This window comes from Chiloscyllium plagiosum, unplaced genomic scaffold, assembly GCF_037043375.1.
Source record: "Chiloscyllium plagiosum isolate Xiang-an unplaced genomic scaffold, Cpla_swu_hap1 HiC_scaffold_9, whole genome shotgun sequence".
Taxonomy (NCBI): domain Eukaryota; kingdom Metazoa; phylum Chordata; class Chondrichthyes; order Orectolobiformes; family Hemiscylliidae; genus Chiloscyllium; species Chiloscyllium plagiosum.
In genome coordinates, this window is record NW_028270147.1 from 25290338 (window position 1) to 25308799 (window position 18462).

Below are 18462 nucleotides of genomic sequence, written 5' to 3' on the forward strand. Positions count from 1 at the left end.
AACATTAACTCTGTTTTCTCTTCACAGATACTGCAAGACCTGTTAAGGTCCAATTTATAACCCTACTGGATAGCTGTGTGGATTTGGCACTTAATAGGTAGAATTTAGGCAAAGATAAAGAGGGTCTCCCCTGCACCTGGAGGCCTGGCAAGACTACCACATCACCAACAATATGTGTGCCATGGGATAACACCTTAGCAGCTCTACTGGTGGTATGGAAACTGATAAAGTGCCCACAGAATGCCTCAATAATCATTCCTGATGAAGGGCTTATGCCCAAAAAGCTCCTCAGACACTGCCTGACCTGCTGTGCTTTTCTAGCACTACACTCTCGAAACTGAATGACCAGGACAGCTAATGGGCAGCTAGATTAGATTAGATTCCCTACAGTATGGAAACAGGTCCTTCAGCCCAACAAGTCCACACTGACCCTCTGAAGAGAACCCACCCAGACCCATTCCCCTATCCTATATTTACACCTGACTAATGCACCTAACACTACGGGCAATTTAAAATGGCCAATTCACCCAACCTGCATGACTTTGGGATGTGGGGGGAAACTGGAGCACCCGGAGGAAACCCATGCAGACACGGGTAGAATGTGCAAACTCCACACAGACAGTTGCCCGAGGCGGGAATCAAACCCGGGTCCCTGTAAGGCAGCAATGCTAACCACTGAGCCACCGTGCCGTCCCTCGGTGAGTGATGATTTTGGGGGCAGGGTGAGATCTGCAGCTAGGGTGGGGAAGGTCATCTCTCAGCAAGCACTGCTGGGTCCCTTGACCAGGTATTGAATCTCTTACAATGGAGACCATCCACAGTCTTCCTGCTTTAACCTGGGCAGTAGCTGGACAGCGGCAGCATTTCTTCTTACATTCTCCCAATAAAATAAATGCAGCCCTGACACCAAACCCATGTCAAGGGCAGGCACAAAATCTTCAACCACTGCAGAGGCACAAACCTGGTGACAGAAACTTGAATTGTTTTAGAACTCAAACTGAATTCACCTTGACACCAAAGAGAGGCGTGTTTATCTTTCTCCATGGAGAACACTCATTCGACAACTGACAAACAAGGTTTCAGCTCTAGCTCAGACACCATGAGCTCCTGACAGGGAAAGAAATGATCAATTCCACTTGTTGACAATACCTTGAATTAATATATTATTTTTAATGAAGGGGAAAAACATAGAGATAAATAAGAGAAGTAGTGCTGAGAAAATGAACGAAGAAGTAAGGTGATGTGACAGGAAGCTCAGTGGAAAATATTCTTCTTTAAGGTTTGGGAAACAAGATGGTCAGCAGACGGGAGTTGTGCTAGAGGTGAACTGTAGTTTGCTGCACCTCAGCAGAGCAATCTCTCCTTTCATCTCATATTGATTCATAAAGTCAGATAGTTAATTGTCCCACTCTTGTTGTTTTCGCTCTGCATATTTAACTATGGAATATTGTCTTCTCTGTGACAGATAAATCTAGCATCACAGAATGGCTCCAGCACAGAAGGAAGCCATTTGGCTGGCTGTGTCTGTGGCAGTTCTCTATAAGAAGCTTCTCAGCTGATCATGCATCAGCTACACCTCCTGCTTTTCTCTGCACCTTTGCATTTTTTTGTCTTCAGATATTTCTCCAATTCTTTTCCGTAGGCCTTCATTAAATCTGTGTTCACCACACACTCAAGCCTCCATTAAAAAAAAAGATTTCCCTCATTGCACCACTGCATCTTTTACCAACCAACTTGAATCTTGCCAGACTATTAAATTCCACTCCAGTAATTAGGATTAGTACATCAGCAGAAATATTCCTCCAACTGTCAGAATGAACATGCTTCAGACCTTCAAATCGTTAACAGGTGCACTTCAAAATTGTTATGTACGCAGAAAATATTCAATACACGGGCCTTGAGTGAAAAAAAGCCCAGACAAGGTGATCAAGGGCATTGACTCTTTTACAAAAGCAAATCATGCAAAGCCACAGAAAAGACGAGTAAAATTGCTAAAGTTAGAAGGGACTGTGGCAGCCCGCTGTGCGATCATTAACACTTTAATGGCTAGAAAGAGATGACTGTTTTCTCAGTGCTCCTCAATCAATAAAAAGCAGACTTGCAGAGAGTGGCCAGTAAGCAGTACTTGATGATGTGTGCATGAACCTCGACCTTCACCAATTTCATGGTAAAGTGAGCAGGCATTGAAAACAGTGCTCCCAGTTTGCATTGCTGTGAAAACAGATTGACTACTGTACCTTCTACTGCGGTATGAATTTACAATTTTTGTCTTTTTTTGTTGTTTTTTTCATCTCTTTTAATTTTAAAAAATCCATCTGCTTCTTTTTTGTTCCTCATTTTCTAACCTTCTTCTCTACTCTTCTTGGGTGCAAGTTTTGGAAAGGCTGTTTTAAACAACTCTCAGCCACAGCACACACAACCCCCACTAATTAGCACTTAAAAACTCAGGGCCAAAATTTTGTCTGCATTTCGCCACTTCTAAACAAACTGTGTTAATTCCCTACAGGCAGATGGGATTGAGTTCTGCAAGTGATTGCAAAGAGTCTTTTAAGCTTGGTCAAATTGGATAAATAAGACTGCCTTAAAGTCATCACAGTAAATAAAACGACTACCATTTTCAGAATGATACATAGTCTACTGAAATTATTTCCTTCAGTTTCATTAGGACTTGTACATCTCATTTATAGGTCACTTCAGTGCAATTTATTGTGCAGTAAGAACCATACTTAAAATCTGATTTGAAATTGTAAATAGATTTATTTCATAACAATAAAACTAAATGTTTCCCTTTAATCTGTTGAGTAGGTTAGATAGGAAAGGAATAAGAATTAACAGATTAACACCTGCAACACAGGCTAAATATTTATGCGTGTGATCTGAAATTCACACTTTGCTTATTTATGCATTAAAAATATACCTCAGATACTTTTGCACTGAAAAGCAATGTGAAGTTTTACGTAATTTTCCAGTCAGATAAATTTTTATTGGTTTTATTACTGGCTATAAAGATGTATTTTGTCAATTTGATGTCTGAATTTGCAGACAGTCAGGGAGGAGTAACTGCAGCTGTGAGGGGCAAGGCTGTAAAAGAGGCCTGTGGCATACATGCAATCACATTGATTGTGATTGTTTTGCATAATCAGATTACAGCAGCACTGTATGTGGTTTCAATAGAAAAATGTCTCATTGATAACAAGGGTCCCAGATGTGAGCTATATGTTGGAATCCTGAATGTGTAAGCTGACCTAACCTCTCCAGGGTATGTTGAATTTTCTCCATTCTCTCAAGTTCTTCTTATTAAACAATGGAAGTGCCACAGCTGCTGTGTTAAAGTGAAGATTCACGCCTTTCACTACATGGTTTTGATCAAGCTACAGATATTGTCTCACTAGATAATCTGTAACTCTTCCATAAATTCAGGATTGGACAACACTTCGCTACTTTCTGAAAATACAGGCTGCAGACCATCTGTTAAGGTGACATTTATGTGATTTTTATCTGATATTCTCTCATGTATAAACTTTAATTAAAACCACATATTGCAGATTTTTTTTCCACCAGTAAATTGGAGCAGAACCATTCTGATGTTTTGGGTACTTTACTGACAGGAGGAAAGAGACAGATAGCAAAAAAAGCAGATTTTTGATTCACAAATTCTAATTAGTAGATTCAAGCTATTGACCCACTGTCTTGATTTAAAAATAATTGTTATGAATCGGGATCATCTGATTTCAACTAATGAGCAACAAGCTACATAACAGTTGCACGAATTTAGTCATGTATTTCATTACCAAAGACTCAGTTTGCTAGAAGATGTAATATTTTATGTCTTATTTAGTTTTAAATTATTTCCTAAACTGCTCAGGGATGTAAAGATGTTAATAGGCAATCAGATGTGCAAGTGAAAAAAATTTAACTCCTAAAGACCTAGTAGCTGGATTGATCGCTGGATTTCCCTCCACTATAACATTCCCCCTCACTTCCACTCATCAAGCAGTCTTCTCAAAACAAGAGGGCTAAGCAGTTTGATCTATTTCTGAACAAGCTGTCCATAATTGTTTAGTAGTACAAGGAACTCTTTACTTGATCTTATTTTCTCTCTGTTACCAAGCGCCTGACGATGAGTGAACTGAGCCACTCAGCTTCCATGCCAAGTGCAGTTTCAAATATTTGCAAAGGCTGATGCTCAGCATAGTGGATGAATGAATTGTGTTCCTCAGTCAGTGTCACATTGCATTTAAAACTAATTCTTATTAACGTGTTATCATTAGATGTCACCTACCCATGAATTAAATCAATAAACAGGACTACATTTAGAATGTGTTGAAAAATGACTTCATTGAGCACAAGCACAGAATTCCCTGAATAGTGAACATCACAGACTAAGAACACATGTTCAGGAGCTTACATAGAGGGAGAGCTAATACTGGTTTAGTTATAATGGTTACAGTGTGGCACTTACTTTGTGATGTACTGGAATTAATACACTCAAAAGAACATCAACACAAATTATGCAATCAGATCTCATTAAAATTTTGTTTGTTACAGCAAGCAATTCAGTATAATTCATAAACATGGTTAAAGTCAGTGGCTGTAGTTGGTTTGAGTCTACACCATTACAGAGGATATGCTAGAGTTGACACGGGTCTCCATTTCTGTATTGCTTTTGTATTAAATGTGACAGATACAAATGCAATGTAAAACTAGCTAGATAATCACACTGTCCTGTACTTAAAAATAATATGCAGAGAAGGTAATAAAGAAGTAATGAATTTTCCAGTGCTCCAAGGATTGCTATCACAGAAGGCAAAAATCTCAATTTTAATTGTAATTGTCCAAACCAAAAAACCTAATTACCATCTCCTTAAGTAATAAAACCATATTCTTTTTTTTTAACTATGCATATTTACTATGCACCTCTTTCTATTAATTGAAATTGAAATTAAAAGTCTCTTTTTTTCTATCCTGAAGGCAGATAGGTGAATATAATAGTGATCATTTACTGTAATCTAGGCTGTTACTATAGTAACAGAATCTGTAACATATCTGAAGTACAAGCTGTGAAGCTAGCAGTAAAATCAAAAATGTCGGTTTAATAAAGTGAATCAGATTTTTCTGAAGACCGTTTAAATATGTTTGTCATATTTTATACGAAGATTTCTGAATTTGCCCCAAACCATCTGTCTTTAGGCTATCTGTAACAGGGAACACATGCAGAGCTGCAAAGTGTATTATATATATATATATATATATATATATATATTTATATATCGATATATATACACTTTATTTTTACATGGAGGATTGGAACAAATGGAATGAGTTGCCAGGGAGAATGAAAGAGGCTGAAGAAACAGGAATGCACAGTCATAGCGTTGTCAACACAGAGAGAACACCTTCTTGGAGGCTTCATCACATGACCTCCCCACTTGTAAGCAGCTCAGTAAAATAAAGTTCTTGTCCATCCACAATATCTTACGACCAAATAAACAGAAGTTTTCAAAGGGATTGATAAACAAAAATCTTCTGTTTAATGTCCAGCCGGCTTTTCGCCAAAGTTGCTTGCAGCAGTGTTGAGGACATTAATTTTTAATTCCTGGAGAGTCTGGGCTGCTAATCCTCACGTTTTTACTAGGAATGGTTCAATATTTTTGCAGCAATGTATCCCATGGTCAAGCTCAGGAAAATCCCTCCAATCTCAAAGTTGTCTGAATGATTGATGGATTATTCTGAAGGCTGAACAATAAACAATGGTTTTCACTCACCTGCTGACTCAAAATGGGTGAAGGGAACTATTTCTCCACTGGACCAGAAATGCCTGAGGCTCGATCAATATTCAGCCTTGGCCCTCATTTTAATGACTGGCAAACTACACAGACTTTTTGCACATTCCCAAGTAGCTGGCTAGTAAAGCAAGGATGGATGAAGGAGTAATGTTGCTGTCAACTCCACCTGCAGGTAAATATTTTTCAACGAACTTAACCTTTTGGTGGCAACCTCCATGCAGCCTCTCAAAGGACCATGGTGCAGGCTGCATGATGCTCTAGCAAGCCACTCTGTTCAAGAGTAATTAGGGGTGAACAAAAAACATTGACCATACCAGTGATGTCCATGTGCCATGAAGGGATGAGGAAAATAAACCATGGAAAAGTTTCAGGAGAATTTGAGATGACAATGGAATTGTGTCACATCTCCATAGCATAGTGGATGGAGTATCTGATACTTGATGTGAAAGGCGAGCTTCGAATGTAATTAGAGTGCAACATGATTAAGATGCTCTTTCCGAGAGTGTGAACCTGATACAGCCAGAAACAGGGCAGTTGGGAGAGGGAATGATTTGTGAAGAACGCAAGGAGATTAGAAAATCAGAGACAACTCTCACTTCTAATCAGCCCACAAACCAAATGGGATTGGGGGAGGGATGGAGGGATGAGATAAAAATCTACCCTGAAGAACTGGTGAATCCTAGCTCTTGGGATTAAGATGAATATAAAACTATTTTATGTGGAAGCTGGCATCTATGTAATGCTTCATTGAAATTTCAGTTTGGCAAGAAGATACTCAGATCAGCACATGAAATATGGCACCGATCCTTCCAATTCCTACATGGAAGAAGTAACTCCTGCGATGCAAGCTACACCCTCTCTTGAAGTTTGCTAAGATTGGGGAAACACCAACTGATTCCGTGACTCCACTGGGATGCAGGCACCAATATGTCTTGCAAAAACCAAAGCTCTGACTCTGAAGCATTTGCACCAAGTAGGTGTTTTAAAAAATTCTCAAGGTCAGGTTCGTAGGAGAGTAGTCTGACACAGAACAAACGACCAAGAGGCGAGTCTGCTAGAATATGAGCATTTTATTCCCCGCAGCGTCGCCACAACCAGGTCTCATACTTACAACGGGTCTGGCTTATACTCACTCTACATGTTACCGGAACTGGGAGCCGTCAGTTCTCGTAGAGCGGTTGCCAACAACCCACGCTCGGCGGTTAAACGTAACCCCGGAGCAGACTCACCGAACTGGAGACTTTTCCAGCTGATATACTCTTTTCCAGATATAAACATTCATGTGAACAGCAGAGCAAGGCTAAAAAACACATTCCATTCTGGTTACATACAGATAAGAAGATTCACACGGGGAGGTGTGTAATAAGATTCACACGGGACTAAGCAACACCTCCATTCCGGTTAGATTCACACATGTATTGGGACATAATTTTTAACCGTTTCACCACATTCCACTGCTTGGCCCAATACATGTGTTACATTATGATTCACACATGTATTGGGACATAATTTTACACCACAGTAGGACAGCAGAAGGAAGTGATATGGGTATTTCTTAAAAACGCATTCATGGGATGTGGGCATTGCTGGCTAGGCCAGCATTTATTGCCTTTGAGAAGCTGGTGCTAAGCTGTTCAAAGGGAGGAAATTCCAGGATTTCAGGATCCAATAGCACTGAAGGAACATCAAAATATTTCCCAGTCAGAATGGTAAGTGGCTTGGATGGGAGCATGCAGGTGGTGATGTTCCTATGTAACTCCAGCCATTGTCCTTTGAGATGGTAATGGTCATGGGTTTGGAAGGTGCTGTCTAAGGATCGTTGATGAATTTCTGTTGTTCGTCCTGTAAATGGTCCACACTGCTGCTACTAAGCATCAGTGATGGAGGGAGTGGTTAATTATGTTGCACCAACCAAGCAGGCTGCCGGGTCATGGATGATGTGAAGCTTCTTGAGTATCGTTGGCATTCACTCATCCAGGCAAGAGGGGAATATTCCATCAGACTCCTGACTTGTGACTGTAGAAAAGGCTTTGGGAAATCAGGAGGTTACTCACTGTGGTATTCCTAGCATCTGAGTTGCTCTTGTCACCAATGCATTTATGTAGTGAGTCCAGTCGAGTTTCTGGTCAATAATAATTCCCAGGTTCAAGAAGTGTGGTGCTAGAAAAGCACAGCAGGTCAGGCAGCATACAAGAAGCAGAAGAGTCAACGTTTCGGGCACAAGTTCTTCATCAGGAATAATGCCCAAAATGTCGACTCTCTTGCTCCTCGGATTCTGCCTGACCTGCTGTGCTTTTCCAGTGTCACACTTTTTGGTTCTGATCTCCAGCATCAGCAGACCTCACTTTCTCCTAGTAACTGGGGGATTCAGTGATGGTAACAACACTGAATATTAAAGAGTGATTGTTAGATTGTCACATGGCATCAACATTGACTTCACTAGTTTCCAAATCTCCCCTCCCCACACCTAATCCCAGATCCAACCCTCCAATTCAGCACCGCCCTCTTGACTAGTCCCACCTGTCCATTTTACTTCCTACCTATCCACTCCACCCTCCACACTGATCTGTCACAATCACCCCCCCTCAACTGCATCCACCTATTGCCTTCCCAGCTACCTTCCCCTCAGCCTCACCCCCATCCTCCTATTTATCTCTCAGGCCTCTTTTCCCCACCCCTGATATTCCTAATGAAGGGCTTATACCCAAGACATCAACTCTCCTGCCCCTCGGATGCTGCCTGACCTGCTGTGCATTTCCAATGCCACACTTTTCGACTCTCTTATTGGAGATGCCTATTGTCCAGAAATTGACCCAAGCCTGGATATAGTCCATGTCTTGCTGAATTTGGACACGGACTGCTGAAGAGGAGTCACGCATGGTGTTAAGCATTGTGCAATCATCAACAAACATGCCCACTTCTGACATGATGGAAGGAAGTTCATTAATGAAGCCGCTGAAGATATTTGGGACAAAGACACAACACCAAAAAATTTCTGCAGATTTATCCAGGTGTTTAGATGGTTGACCTCCAATCAGCACAACCATCTTCCAATGTGCCAGCCATGACTGGTGCTCCAGAAAAGCTTTAATTACTTCAGAAGGAAGTGAGGAGAAAGCAGGAAGAAGAAATTTGCGAGAAATTAAAGCACATTAACAGCTAGCATTCGGGAGGATGCGTGGTGCTGAAATCCTGTGGCATCTGTAAAGCCAGAAGAATATCTAAAGAACCTGTGATTTTCTCCTGTAAATTATATGCTAATGCAAGGGTCTGTGCAGGATATATATCTAAGAAAGTATTCTGAATTTAATTTGAGACCATCATTAAATTGGTTAAAATATTATTTAAAAACAGCAACTAATAGCATGGTCTCAAATGAAGAAACATTCATCATACTAAAGGATCTAGCTTTAACAGCTTATTATTTAAATGAATAATTCACTTATGTTCATTTATCTGCACACTTTTGTGTGTAAATTTATTTACTAGAGGCCATAAAGTCTTCAGTTTGGTTGGTCTCAGGAAACTGTAGCCTGCTGAAGATTTCCTTATAACAGATATACACAGATATATACAAATAACAAATATACACAGATATACACATATAACAGATATACACAGATATATACATATAACAGTTATACACAAGGATTTCAATTTGTACATCCGAATACCCAATAAATCAGTTGCAATAATGCACATAGTGTTCATTATTAAAGGCTTCTTACCTGGTAACCAGAATCATTACAAGTCATGTAGCATTTTCCACAGTTAATGCACATTTCTTCATCAATCAAAGCCACTACGTGCTCCTTGTTATTCAGGACACCAAAGGCTCCAATATGTGGCAGAGTTCTACCAATTATTTCCTGCATAAGTACATGAGAAATATTCAGTGTAATTTAGAAAGGCAAAAATATGTAGAAATTTTCAAGCAATTTACAAACTTTGATAAATGCGTGGGCTTGTATAGTAGAGGTTAACAGTCCATGAGCCAAATGACTGGTATTTTAATATTGTATTTTCAGAATAATTACACATGAATAAAAAATAAAGCTCTAGTTCTGAAAGTAATAACATTCAAGTAACCAAATCTGATTATTTTATGAACTGAGCAATTATTTTACTGAATTATTCCATGTTTTAAAACTTTGCTTCATCTTTTATCTCACAAAATGATTCTGAAACTCTTTTCCATTTGGTCGTGTAATGTGAGTGTTGTTGTCAAGGGCAGCATTTATTTTCCATATCTAATTGCCTTTGAGAACGAATGTGGTCCACTTTCTTGAACTGCTGTTGTAGTGTACCTTCACCTATAATGCTGCTAGGTAGTGAGGGCCTAGATGGTGTGTGACTTAGAGGGGAACTTGTAGACAGGGCATTCCCAGGCACTTGCTTTTAGAACACAGAACAGTAAAGCACAGGAACAGGTCCTTTGGCTCACCATGTCTGTTCTGACCATGATGCCAATCTAAACTAATCCCATCTGCCTGCTCATGGTCCACACCTCTCTAGTTCCTGCCTGTTCATGTGTCTGTTTAAATGCCTCTTAAATGTTGCGACTGTCTCTGCTTCTGCCACCTTTGCTGGCAGCATGTCCCAGGCACCTACTACCCTCTGTGTGTAAAAAACTTGCCTTGCACATCTCCTTTAAGCTTTTCTCTGCTCACCTTAAATCTGATCAGGGATTGTTTAACAGGGAGAGTATAACATCTGAAGAAAGGGAGGTCGTCAAGAAGTGTTTGTCCACGGAATCACTAACGGTGGAAGTCAGAAATCTGAAAGAGCAGTCACTTTATTAGATGTTTTCTATAGACTTCCCCCCCACCCAGTAGCAACAGATGCACAGACGAGCAAATTGGGAGGCAGATTTCGGAAAGGTGCAGAGCTCATAGCATCATAGAATCAAAGAGATGTGCAGAACGTAAACAGAACCTTTGGTTTAACTCATCCATACCGACCAGATAGTTTAGATGGAGCAGATTTTGTCAGGTGTGTCCTGGAAAGATTCCTGAACACACAATGTGGATAGGCCGGCTAGAGGGGAGACCATATTGGATTTGGTGCTTGGCAATGAACCAGGTCAAATGTCAGATCTCTCGGTGGGAGAGCATTTCGGTGATAGTGATCACAGCTCCCTGGCGTTTACTATTGTCATTGGAGAGGTATAGGAGCAAACAGTATAGGAAAGTATTTAATTGGGGAGGGAAAATTACAATGCTATTAAGCAGCAACTGTGGAGCATAAATTGGAAGCCAATATTCTCAGGGAAATGCATGACAGAAATATGGAGGTTGTTTAGGGAGCACTTGCTGCAAGTGCTGCATATGTTTGTTCCTCTGAGGCAAGGAAGAGATGGTAGGGTGAAGGAACCTTGGATAACAAGAGATGTGGAACATCTATTCAAGAGGAAGAAAGAAGCTTACTTAAAGTTGAGGAAGGGTCAGACAGGGCTCTGGAGGGTTACAAGACAGCCAGGAAGGAACTGAAGAATGGATTTAGGAGAGCTAGAAGGGGCCATGAAAAAGCCTTATCAGATAGGATGAAGGAAAATGCCAAGGCATTCTACACTTATGTGAGGAACAAGAGGATGGCCAAAGTGAGGGTAGGACTGATCATAGAAAGTGGAGGGAACATGTGCCTGGAGTTGGAGGAAGTAGGGGAGGTCCTTAATGAATACTTTGCTTCAGTATTCACTACTGAGTACAAAATCAAGTATCTGACACTGGCAAGCGAGAACCTGGATTGAAGTGTGTGTACTTCAACGTGAGGAGCATCCGAAATAAAGTGGGTGAACTGGCAGCGTGGGTTGGTATCTGGGACTTCGATGTTGTGGCCATTATGGAGACCTGGATAGAGCAGGGACAGGAATGGCTGTTGCAGGTTCCGGGATTCAGATGTTTCAGTAAGAACAGAGAAGATGGTAAAAGAGGGGGAGGTGTCGCATTGTTGATTAGGGACAATATAACATTTGTAGAAAGGATGTTTGGGGACTCGTTAACTGAGGTAGTTTGGGCTGAGGTTACAAACAGGAAAGGAGAAGTCACCATGCTGGGAGTTTTCTATAGGCCTTCGAATAGTCCCAGAGATGTAGAGGAAAGGATAGCAAAGATGATTCTTGATAGGAGTGAGAGAGGCAGGATAGTTGTCATGGGGGAGTTCAACTATCCAAATATTGACTGGGATCACTACAGTACGAGTACTATAGATGGATCAGTTTTTGTCCAGTGTGTGCAGGAGGGCTTCCTGACACAGTATGTAGACAGGCCTACAAGGGGCGAAGCCACTTTAGATTTAGTACTGGGTAACGAGCCTGGCCAGGTGTTAGATTTGGAAGTAGGTGAGCACTTTGGAGACAGCGATCACAATTCTGTCAGGTTTACTTTAGTGGTGGAAAGAGATATGTGTACTCCACTGAGCAAGAGTTACAGCTGGGGGAAGGGAAATTATGATGCAATTAGGAAATATTTAGGAAGCGTAGAATGGGGAAGGAAACTGCAGGGGATGAGCACATTAAAAATGTGGAGCTTATTCAAGGAAAAGCCCCTGTGTATCCTAGATAACTATGTACCTGTCAGGCAGGGAGGAAGATATAGAACGCGTGAACCGTGGTTTACTAAGGAAGTGGAATCCCTGGTCAAGAAGAAGAAGGCGGCTTATGTTAGGACAAAATGTGAAAACTCAGTTAGGGCGCTTGAGGGTACAAGGAAATCAGGAAAGACCTAAAAAGAGAGCTCAGAAGAGCCAGGAGGAGACATGCGAAGTTGTTGGTGGATAGGATCAGGGTTAATCCTAAGGCTTTCCATAGGTATGTCAGGAATAAAAGAATGACGAGAGTTAAATTAGGGCCAATCAAGGATAATAGTGAGAAGTTGTGTGTGGAGTCACAGGAGATAGGGGAAGCACTAAATAAATATTTTTCGACAGTGTTCACTATAGAAAATGAAAATGTTGACGAGGAAGATACAGAGATACTTGCATCTCGACTAGAAGAGATTGTGGTTCCCAAGGAAGAGGTATTAGAAATACTGCAGAGTGTGAAAATAGACAAGTCCCCTGGGCCGGATGGGATGTATCTTAGGACCCTCTGCGAAGCAAGGGAAGAGATTGCCGAGCCTTTGGCATTGATCTTCAAATCATCATTGTCTACAGGAATAATGCCTGACGACTAGAGGATAGCAAATGTGGTTCCCTTGTTCAAAAAGGGTAGTAGAGACAACCCTGGTAATTACAGACCAGTGAGTCTCACTTCAGTTGTTGGTAAAGTGTTGGAAAAGGTTATAAGAAATAGGATTTATAACCATCTAGAAAAGAATAATCTGATCAGGGACAGTCAGCACGGTTTTGTGATGGGTAGGTCGTGCCTAATGAAGCTTATTGACTTTTTGACAAAGTGACCAAACAGGTAAATGAGAGTAAACCGGCTGATGTGGTGTATATGGATTTCAGCAAGGTGTGCGATAAGGTTCCCCACAGTAGGCTATTATACAAAATGCGGAGGAATGGGATTGTGAGAGACATAGCAGTTTGGATCAGTAATTGGCTTGCTGAAAGAAAACAGAGGATTGTAGTTGATGGAACATGTTCATCTTGGTGTCCAGTTACTAGTGGCGTACCGCAAGGGTCGGTGTTGGGTCCACTGCTGTTCGTCATTTTTATAAATGACCTGGGTGAGGGCTTAGAAGGGTGGGTTAGTAAATTTGCGGACAACACTAAGGTCGGTGGAGTTGTGGATAGTGACAAAGGATGTAGTAGGTTGCAGAGAGACATAGATAGGATGCAGAGCTGGGCTGAGAGGTGGCAAATGGAGTTTAATCTGGACAAGTGTGAGGTGATACACTTTGGATGGAGTAATCGGAATGCAAAGTACTGGGCTAATGGTAAGATTCTTGGGAGTGCAGATGAGCAGAGAGATCTCAGTGTCCATGTACACAGATCCTTGAAAGAGATTGACAGAGTTGTTAAGAAGTCATACAGTATTTTGGCCTTTATTAATAGAGGGACTGAGTTCTGGAACCAGGAGGTTATGCTGCAGCTGTACAAAGCTCTGGTCCGGCCACACTTGGAGTATTGTGTACAGTTCTGGTCACCGCATTATAAGAAGGATATGGAAGCTTTGGAAAGGGTGCAGAGGAGATTTACTAGGATGTTGCCTGGTATGGAGGGAATGTCTTATGAGGAAAGGCTGAGGGTCTTGAGGCTGTTCTCGTTAGAGAGAAGAAGGTTGAGAGGTGATTTAATAGAGACATACAAGATAATCAGAGGGTTAGATAGGGTGGATAGGGAGAGCCTTTTTCCAAGTATTGGAATGGTAAACACGAGGGGACACAATGTTAAAGTGAGGGGAGATAGGTATAAGACAGATGTCAGAGTTAGTTTCTTTACTCAGAGAGTAGTAAGGGTATGGAATGCTTTGCCTGCAATGGTAGTAGATTCGTCAAGTTTAAGTGCATTTAAGTCGTCATTGGACAGGCATATGGACGTACATGGAATAGTGTAGGTGGGATGTGCTTCAGATTAGTATGACAGGGTGGCGCAACATCGAGGGCTGAAGGGCCTGTATTGCGCTGTAATGTTCTATGTTCTATGTACTGGGAGAGACCTTGAGGTTTCTGAGACTGGCATGAAACAGACTGATATGCTAGAACAGGTTGATGTTAGAAAGGAGGATGTGCTGAAAATTCTGAAAAACATGAGGATAGATAAGTCTCCTGGGCCAGATGGGATATACCAGTGTTTTTACAGGAAGCAAGAGAAAAGATCGCTGCACCTTTGGTGATGATCTTTGCGTTCTCACTGTTCACTGGAGTAGTGCCAGATGATTGGAGGGTGGTAAATGTTATTTCCTTGTTCAAGGAAGGCAATAGGGATAACCCTGGGAATTACAGACCAATCAGTCTTACGTCGGTGGTGGGCAAGTTATTGGAGAGGATTATTGGAGAGGATTCTGAGAGACAGAATTTCTGATTATTTGGAAAAGCATAGCTTGATTAGGGATAGTCAGCATGGTTTTGCGAGGGACAGGTCTTATTGAATTCATTGAGGATATGACAAAACACATTGATGAAGGTATATCAATGGATGTGGTGTATAAGGATTTTAGCATGGGGTTTGATAAGGTTCCCCATTATAGGCTCATTCAGAAAGTAAGGAGCATGTGACACAGGTAAATCTGGCTTTCCAGATACAGAATTGGCTGGCTCATAGAAGACAGAGGTTAGTAGCAGATGGAAAGTTTTCAGCCTGGAGCTCAGTGACCAGTGGTGTTCTGCAGGGGTTTGTTCTGGGACCTCTGCTCCTTGTGATTTTTATAAATGACTAGGACGAGGATGTGGAAGGGTGGGTTAGTAAGTTTGCCAATTACACGTACATTGGTGGAGTTGTGGATAGAGTGGAGGTTAGTTTTAGGTTGCAATACGACATTGCAATAGGACGGATGGAGTTCAGTCTGGAAAAGTGTGAAGTGTATGTAAAGGGACGGCTGGAAAATGGGAAGCTTTCAGAAATTAGATAACAAGAGTCCAGAGAAAGCATAAACCTGATAGGGTGAAAAGAAAGGCTGGTAGGTATAGGGAATGCTGGATGAAACTGAAATTGAGGTTTTGGTTAAGAAAGAGAAGGAAACATATGTCAGGTATAGACAGGATAGATTGAGTGAATCCTTAGAAGGCAGTAGAAGTATACTTGAGAGAAATCAGGAGGGCAAAAAGGGGGCATGAGATAGCTTTGGCAAATAGAATTAAGGAGAATCCAAAGGTGTTTTACAAATACATTAGGACAAAACGGTAACGAGGGAGAGAATAGGGCCCCTCAAAGATCAGCAAGGCAGCCTATGTGTGGAGCCGCAGAAAATGGGGGAGACACTAATCGAGTATTTTGCATCACTATTTGCTGTGGAAAGGACATGGAAGATTTAGATATAAGGAAATAGATGATGACATCTTGAAAAATGTCCATATTATAGAGGAGGAAGTGCTGGATGTCTTGGAATGTATAAAAGTGGATAAACCCCCAGGACCTGATCAGGTGTGCCATAGAGTCATAGAGATGTACAGCATGGAAACAGACCCTTCGGTCCAACCCATCCATGCCAACCGGAAATCCCAACCCAATCTAGTCCCACCTGCCAGCACTCAGCCCATATCCCTCCAAATCCTTCCTATTCATATACCCATCCAAATGCCTCTTAAATGTTGCAATTGTACCAGCCTCCACCACATCCTCTGGCAGGTCATTCCATACACGTACCACCCTCTGAATCAAAAGGTTGCCCCGTATATCGTTCCCCTCTCACCCTAAACCGATGTCCTCTAGTTCTGGACTCCCCAACCCCAGGGGAAAGACTTTGCATATTTATCCTATCCATGTCCCTCATAATTTTGTAAACCTCTATAAGGTCACCCCGTTGTTGGAGTACATGTATTTGGAAAGGCAAGGACTGATTAGGGATAGTCAACATGACTTTGTGCATGGGAAATCATGTCTAACAAGCTTGATTGATTTTTTGAAAAAGTAACAAAGAGGATTAACGAGTGCAGAACGGTGGACGTGATCTATATGGAATTCAGTAAGGCATTCGACAAGGTTCCCCATGGTAGATTGGTGAGCAAGGTTAGATTAGATTAGATTAGATTACAGTGTGGAAACAGGCCCTTCGGCCCAACAAGTCCACACCGACCCGCCGAAGCGAAACCCACCCATACCCCTACATTTACCCCTTACCTAACACTACGGGCAATTTAGTATGGCCAATTTACCTAACCTGCACATCTTTGGACTATGGGAGGAAACCGGAGCACCCGGAGGAAACCCACGCAGACACGGGGAGAACGTGCAAACTCCACACAGTCAGTCGCCTGAGTCGGGAATTGAACCCGGGTCTCTGACGCTGCGAGGCAGCAGTGCTAACCACTGTGCCACCGTGCCGCCCACAATCTCATGGAATACAAGGGAACTAGCCATTTGGATACAGAACTGGCTCAAAGGTAGAAGACAGAGGGTGGTGGTGGAGGGTTGTTTTTCAGACTGGAGGCCTGTGACCAGTGGAGTGCCGCAAAGATTGGTGCTGTGTCCATTACTTGTCATCATTTATATAAATTATTTGGATGTGAGCATAAGAGGTACAGTTAGTAACTTTGCAGATGACACCAAAATTGGCTGTGTAGTGGACAGCAAAGAAGGTTATCTCAGATTACAACAGGATCTTGATCAGATGGACCAATGGGCAGAGAAGTGGCAGATGGAATTTAATTTAGACAAATGTGGGGTGCTGCATTTTGGGAAAGCATATCTTAGCAGGATTTATACACTTAATTGTAAGGTCCTGGGGAGTTTTGCCAAACAAAGAGACCTTGGAGTGCAGGTTTTTAGCTCCTTGAAAGTGGAGTCGCAGGTAGATAGGATAGTGAAGAAGGCGTTTGGTATGCTTTCCTTTACTGGTCAGAGTACTGAGTACAGGACTTGGGAGGTCATGTTGCGGCTATACAGGACATTGGTTAGGCCACTGTTGGAATATTGTGTGCAATTCTGGTCACCTTCCTATCAGAAAGATGTTGTGAAACTTGAAAGGGTCCAGAAAAGATTTACAAGGATGTTGCAGGGTTGGAGGATTTGAGCTATAGGGAGAGGCTGAACAGGCTGGGGCTGTTTTCCCCGGAGTGTCGGAGGATGAAGGGTATCCTTATAGAGGTTTACAAAATCATGAGGGGCATGGATAGGGTAAATCAACAAAGTCTTTTCCCTGGGTTGGGGGAGTCCAGAACTGGAGGGCATAGTTTAAGGCTGAGAGGGGAAAGATATAAAAGAGATGTAAGTGGCAACTTTTTCACGCAGAGGGTGGTATGTTTATGAAATGAGCTGCCAGAAGATGTGGTGGAGGCTGGTACAATTGCAGCATTTAAGAGGCATTTGGATGGGTGTATGAATAGGAAGGGTTCGAAGGGAAATGGGCCAGGTGCTGACAGGTGGGACTAGATTGGGTTGGGATATCTGGTCATCATGGACAAATTGGACCGTAGGGCCTGTTCCGTGTTGTATATATCTATGACTCTATGACTGTACGATTCATTTTGGAAGGTTGAATTTAAATGCAGATTACAGGGTTAAAGGCAGGATTCTTGTTAGTGTGGAGGAACAGAGTGATGTTGTAGTCCATGCCCATAGATCCCTCAAAGTTGCCACCCAAATTGATAAGGGTGAAGAAGGGCTTATGCCCGAAACGTCGATTCTTCTGTTCCCTGGATGCTGCCTGACCTGCTGCGCTTTTCCAGCAACACATTTTCAACCCAAATTCATAATGTTGTTAAGAAGGCGTATGGTGTGTTGGCTTTCATTAGCAGGGAGGTTGATTTTCAGAGCCGTGAATTATGCTACAGTTCCATAAAGCCCTGGTTAGACCACATTTGGAATACTGTGTTCAGTGCTGGTTGCCTCATTATAGGAAGGATGTGGAAGCCTTAGAGAGAGTGCTGAGGAGATTTACCAGGATGCTGCCTGGACTGAACAACATACCTTATGTGGAAAGGTTGAGGTAGCTAGGGCTTTTCTCACTGGAGTGACGAAGGATGAGAGGTGACTTGATGGAGGTGTACAAGATGATGAGAGGCATTGATAGAGACATTTTCCTCGGGTGGAAATGACCATCATGAGGGGGCATAAGTTTAAGGGATTGGAGGAA

At 42.0% G+C, this 18462-nt stretch overlaps 1 protein-coding gene across 1 annotated transcript in view; it reads right to left on the reverse strand.

Annotated features, from left to right (window-relative positions):
• The window catches only part of LOC122554210 (dihydropyrimidine dehydrogenase [NADP(+)]-like), a 739011-nt gene that overhangs the window by 16167 nt on the left and 704382 nt on the right, over positions 1–18462 (reverse strand). The window contains exon 22 of the mRNA XM_043698867.2: positions 9515–9655. Within this exon, the coding sequence (XP_043554802.2) occupies positions 9515–9655 (141 nt within the window). The remainder of the gene's footprint in view (positions 1–9514; positions 9656–18462) is intronic.